Source organism: Panthera tigris, chromosome E1 (assembly GCF_018350195.1).
Source record: "Panthera tigris isolate Pti1 chromosome E1, P.tigris_Pti1_mat1.1, whole genome shotgun sequence".
NCBI lineage: Eukaryota > Metazoa > Chordata > Mammalia > Carnivora > Felidae > Panthera > Panthera tigris.
Window position 1 is genome coordinate 32809874 of NC_056673.1, and position 5720 is coordinate 32815593.

Below are 5720 nucleotides of genomic sequence, written 5' to 3' on the forward strand. Positions count from 1 at the left end.
AGACCCCCGAGGGACCCCCGACCCGGAGAGCCTGACTGGCCACGGTTAGTGTCTGTCTGTTTGTTCTGTCTTTTCTGTGTGAGCTCACTTCTGGAGTTCTGGTAGTGCCCGACGCGGTCTAAGTGGACGCACTGGAGGACCACGGGCCGGGAGTTTCGGAAGACATTCCGATTCTCCCTTCTGGAGGGACGTGGAATCCCCTCAAAGGTCTGAGACGAGGCGGGTCGCTCCCGCTGGTCGGCGTGAGGCCGTCGTCTTTGGAGGGACGTGGAATCCCCTCATCGGTTTTGGAGGGACGTGGAATCCCCTCAAATGTCTAAGCTAGCTTTCAGTTTTGCTTCCATGGAGTTGGAAGATTTTCTAGGGGCCCTCTGTTTGTCTGTTTTTGTGTTTCTCTGTTTTGTTCTGTGGACTTACTGGATGGACGTTATGGGACAGACTCAGACTACTCCTCTAAGTATTATGATTGATCACTTTAAGGATGTGAGGGGAAGAGCTAACAACCTCAGTGTGGAAGTCCGAAAGGGTCGGTGGCAGTTTTTTTGTTCTAGCGAGTGGCCAACTTTCAATGTCGGATGGCCACCAGAGGGGACCTTCGACCTCCCTACCATCCACCGAGTCAGGAGTATCATCTCTCAGTCTAAGACGGGCCATCTTGATCAGCTCCCTTACATTATCACTTGGCAGGACCTTGTAGAAGACCCACCCTCTTGGCTTAAGCCCTTCCTAGCCCCGCTCCTCCGGAGCCAAAACCCATTCTTGCTTTGCAGGGGACAAAGAAGAAGAAAAGTCTTATCCAGCCTTCAGCACCCCTCTACCCTGTCTTACAGGGGGGTACTGAAGAAGAATTAATTTTTCCTCCCTCGTATAACCCCTCTAGGATGCTGGAAGAACACCATCCTCCCCCTCCGGGGGAGGCAGACGCTGTTCCGAGAGCGGGAGGCGGAAACGCTCCAGTGGGAAGCCCGCCCTTCACCAGACAAAGGGCTCAGAGGGAGCAATCCGCCTCCGCCGCCGACTCCACTATTCTGCCCCTGCGAGCAACCGGACCCCCAGACGCGGAGGGGAATCAGCCCCATCACTACTGGCCTTTCGCCACTAGTGACCTCTACAATTGGAAAGCTCAGAATCCTAAGTTTTCCGAGAAACCGGCAGGGCTTATTGATTTATTAGACTCTGTTCTTTTTACCCATCAGCCCACGTGGGACGATTGCCAGCAGCTTTTGCAGGTCCTGTTCACGACTGAAGAAAGAGAAAGAATCGTCAATGAGGCCCGAAAACTAGTTCCGGGTGCAGACGGGAGTCCCACCACCAACCAGGCTCAGATAGATGCCTCCTTCCCCTTAACTCGGCCCCAGTGGGATTTCAACACGGCAGAAGGTAAGGAGAGGCTCCAGGTCTACCGCCAGACTCTAATGGGGGGTCTCCGAATGGCTGCTAGAAAGCCAACCAATTTGGCCAAGGTAGGAAATGTACAACAGGGAAAAGATGAATCTCCGGCTGCCTTTTTAGAACGGATCATGGAGGCATTCCGTACCTATACCCCCATGGATCCAGAGGCTCCGGAAAGCAAGGCAGCTGTTATCATGGCCTTTGTAAACCAATCGGCCATAGACATTAGGAGAAAATTACAGAAAATAGATAGACTAGGAGAAAAAAGTCTGCAGGACTTACTGGTGGTAGCCGAAAAGGTATATAATAACCAGGAGCTTCCTGAGGACAAGCAGGCTCGCGCCATGGCGGCTGCCAGCAGTAAGCAGACTCGAGACCTGGCCAGAATACTACTAGCTACCACTACTGACTCCCCTGAGGAACGAGACCACCGTCTCCGGCAGCTGGCAGACGACGCAAGAAAAGGTAAAAGAACCACCAAGGGGGGGAAGCAGAGGCTGCAGAAGGATCAGTGCGCATACTGCAAGGAGATAGGGCATTGGGCCCGAGATTGTCTGAAAAGGGCCGGCGGGAAAGGAAGCAAGACTGATGGAGTAAAAGTCCTAGAGCTAGATGAACTAAGTGATTAGGGGAGTCGGGGTTCGGACCCTCTCCCCGAACCCAGGGTAACTCTTAAAGTGGAGGGGACCCCTGTTGACTTCCTTGTCGACACCGGAGCACAACATTCGGTCCTCCGCACCCCACAAGGAAAACTAGCCAGCAAGAAGTCCTGGGTACAAGGGGCAACTGGTATGAGCCAGTATTCATGGACTACCCGAAGAACAGTAGATTTGGGAACGGGCCGGGTATCCCACTCCTTTATGGTAATACCAGAATGCCCCTACCCGCTGTTAGGACGGGACTTACTGACCAAGATTGGAGCTCAGATAACTTTCAGACAAGGGGGGCCTCAGGTCACTGATGGCAAGGGCCACCCCATCCAGGTACTGACCATGAAACTGGAGGATGAATACCTCCTCCACCAGGAGGCGCTCCCGAGAGAGGATAATATAGACAGATGGCTACAAGAATTCCCCTCGGTTTGGGCAGAGACTGGGGGGGGGGATGGGACTAGCCGCTCATAGGACCCCAGTCCTGGTAGAGCTCAAGCCAGGAGAGAGTCCGGTAAGGATCAAACAATACTCCACGTCACAGGAGGCCCGGAAGGGGATCCAGCCACACATCTGGAGACTACGAAGCCTAGGGGTACTAGTTCCTTGCCAGTCTGCCTGGAACACCCCCTTACTGCCGGTCAAAAAGCCTCACACAAATGACTACCGACCGGTACAAGACCTCCGGGAAGTAAATAAGAGGGTCGCGGACATACACCCAACTGTTCCCAACCCATATACTCTCTTGAGCTCCTTGGCGCCCTCCAGGGTCTGGTATACTGTACTAGATTTAAAGGACGCCTTCTTCAGTCTGCCGCTGGCACCCCAGAGCCAACCCCTGTTCGCCTTCGAGCGGCATGATCCAGAGGAGGGCTACAGTGGGCAACTCACCTGGACACGGCTACCTCAGGGATTCAAAAATTCACCCACTATCTTCGACGAGGCACTACACGAGGACCTGGGTGAGTACAGAAGGGAGCACCCTGGCCTCACCCTCCTACAGTATGTAGATGACATCCTGATTGCTGCCGACACGGCCAAAGACTGTGAGCGAGGGACCCAGGACCTGCTGGCTACCCTGGGGGCTTTAGGGTACCGGGCATCCGCGAAGAAGGCTCAGATATGCAGGGAGAGGGTAAGTTACCTGGGATATATCCTGGAGGGCGGACAGCGGCAGTTATCAGATGCCAGAAAAGAAACTGTCCTAAAGATCCCTACTCCCACCTCCCGAAGAGAAGTGAGGGAATTCCTAGGATCAGCTGGCTACTGCCGCCTCTGGGTTCCAGGTTTTGCTGAGATCGCCAGGCCCCTATATGAAGCTACCAAAGAGGGGAAAACATTTAAATGGACTGAAAAAGAAGAAATTGCCTTTAATCGGTTAAAAAAGGCCCTCCTAAGTGCCCCAGCCCTGGGCCTACCAGACATTATGAAACCCTTCCACCTCTTTGTAGACGAACATAAGGGAATAGCAAAAGGGGTTCTAACTCAAGCCTTAGGCCCCTGGAACCGCCCAGTGGCTTACCTGTCTAAGAAACTAGACCCAGTGGCTGCCGGCTGGCCGCCATGCCTAAGAATTATTGCGGCGACAGCACTCCTAGTCAAGGATGCAGACAAGCTGACCCTAGGACAGGAGATCTGGATCACGACCCCACACGCCATTGAAGGGGTCCTGAAACAGCCTCCGGATAGATGGATGAGCAATACACGTATGACTCATTACCAGAGCCTCCTACTCAACCCTCCATGAGTGCGGTTCCACCCCAGTGCAGCCCTCAATCCTGCAACCCTGCTGCCCGACCCTGACCTAGGTGCTCCACTACATGACTGTGCGGGAATCCTGGAACAAGTACATGGATTCCGGATGGACCTGACCGACCAGCCCCTCCCCGATGCCGAGGCTACTTGGTTCACTGATGGCAGCAGCTTTGTGCGAGATGGACACAGGTATGCGGGTGCAGCGGTGGTCACCGAAACGGACACCGTATGGGCGGAGGCTCTACCCTCCGGAGCGTCAGCCCAGCGAGCGGAGCTCATAGCCCTCACCAAGGCGCTGATGCTGGGAGCTGGAAAACGGCTTAACATCTACACAGACAGCCGTTATGCATTTGCCACAGCTCATATTCATGGGGCAATTTATCAGGAGAGGGGGTTACTGACGGCAGAAGGACGGACTATAAAAAATAAGCAGGAGATACTTAACCTGCTTACGGCCTTATGGCTTCCTGCCAAGCTAGCCATTATCCACTGCCAAGGGCACCAAAAAGCTGATAACCCAGTAGCTAGAGGTAATCGAAAGGCTGACCAGGCAGCCAAGGCAGTAGCCCTTACTCCAGTCCCCACCATGACCATACAACTACCGGACCTGGGAGACCCAGTTTTACCAGACCAGCCCAAATACTCCCAGGAGGAGTTACAGCGGATCAAGAAACTCCCCATGGCCCAGGAGATAAAGGGATGGTGGTATACACCTAACAAGGAGCTCGTGCTGCCAGACCGGCTCGGAGTCTCAATATTAGAGCACATGCATCGGTCTACTCACATGGGGGCCCGAAAATTAAAAGACTTAATCTGACATGCCGGAATCAAGATTCACCAACAGGACACCAAAATAGAGCAAGTTGTATCTGCCTGCAAGACCTGCCAACTCACCAACGCGAAAGCCACATCAAATAAAAAAGGAACCAGGCTCAGAGGCACCAGACCGGGAGCCCAATGGGAAGTCGACTTCACTGAAGTCAAACCAGGAAAGTATGGTTATAAATATCTTTTAGTATTTACAGACACCTTCTCTGGCTGGGTGGAGGCATACCCAACCAAGCATGAAACGGCTCAGACGGTGGCTAAGAAGCTACTAGAAGACATCTTACCCAGGTATGGTTTTCCTGCCATGGTAGGATCAGACAATGGACCAGCTTTTATCTCTCAGGTAACACAGGCAGTAGCCAAGGCGGTGGGGGCAAACTGGAAATTACATTGTGCTTATAGGCCCCAGAGCTCAGGACAGGTAGAAAGAATGAATAGAACCCTAAAAGAGACCCTTACCAAATTAACCATGGAGACTGGCGGGGACTGGGTGACTCTCCTACCGTACGCCCTTTACCGGGTTAGAAACACTCCTTACACTCTGGGTTTTACTCCCTACGAGATCATGTTTGGCAGGCCACCCCCTGTTATTCCCAGCCTTCGAGCTGAACTTCTTGCAGAATTTAAAGATCAAGAACTTTTTCTTTCCTTGAGAGGGCTCCAGAGGGCGCACGAGGACATTTGGCAGTGCCTCCGTGCCATCTACGAGGCTGGCCCGACCCCGACACCTCATCAGTACAAGCCGGGAGACTGGGTCTATGTCAAGAGGCACCACCGAGAGACTCTCGAGCCACGCTGGAAGGGACCCTACATTGTAGTGCTGACAACCCCCACCGCTCTCAAAGTAGACGGCATCGCGACCTGGGTCCATCACACCCACGTTCGGCCAGCGGACCCCTCCTCGATCCGGAAGGACTTCGTCACGCGATGGGCCATCAGTCGGGACCAACACATCCCGCTCAAGCTCAAGCTCAAGCTACAGCGCATTCGACCCACCTAATATTGGTAACTCTGTTAACTCTGCTTGTCATTGCTCATGCTACCGGGAGTCCCCACACCCCCCAAAACATCACCTGGCAGATCATAGATACCAGC

At 53.6% G+C, this 5720-nt stretch overlaps 1 protein-coding gene across 1 annotated transcript; it reads left to right on the forward strand.

Moving 5' to 3' along the window:
- Positions 1-429: 429 nt before the first annotated feature.
- Positions 430-5511, forward strand: LOC122233649 (the record flags this gene model as incomplete). Its single annotated transcript, XM_042967007.1, is given in 3 exon segments — positions 430-727; positions 730-2486; positions 2488-5511. Coding segments are annotated over 3 exon segments (5079 nt in total), but the record flags the coding sequence as incomplete, so codon positions are not given.
- Between the last annotated feature and the right edge of the window lie 209 nt (positions 5512-5720).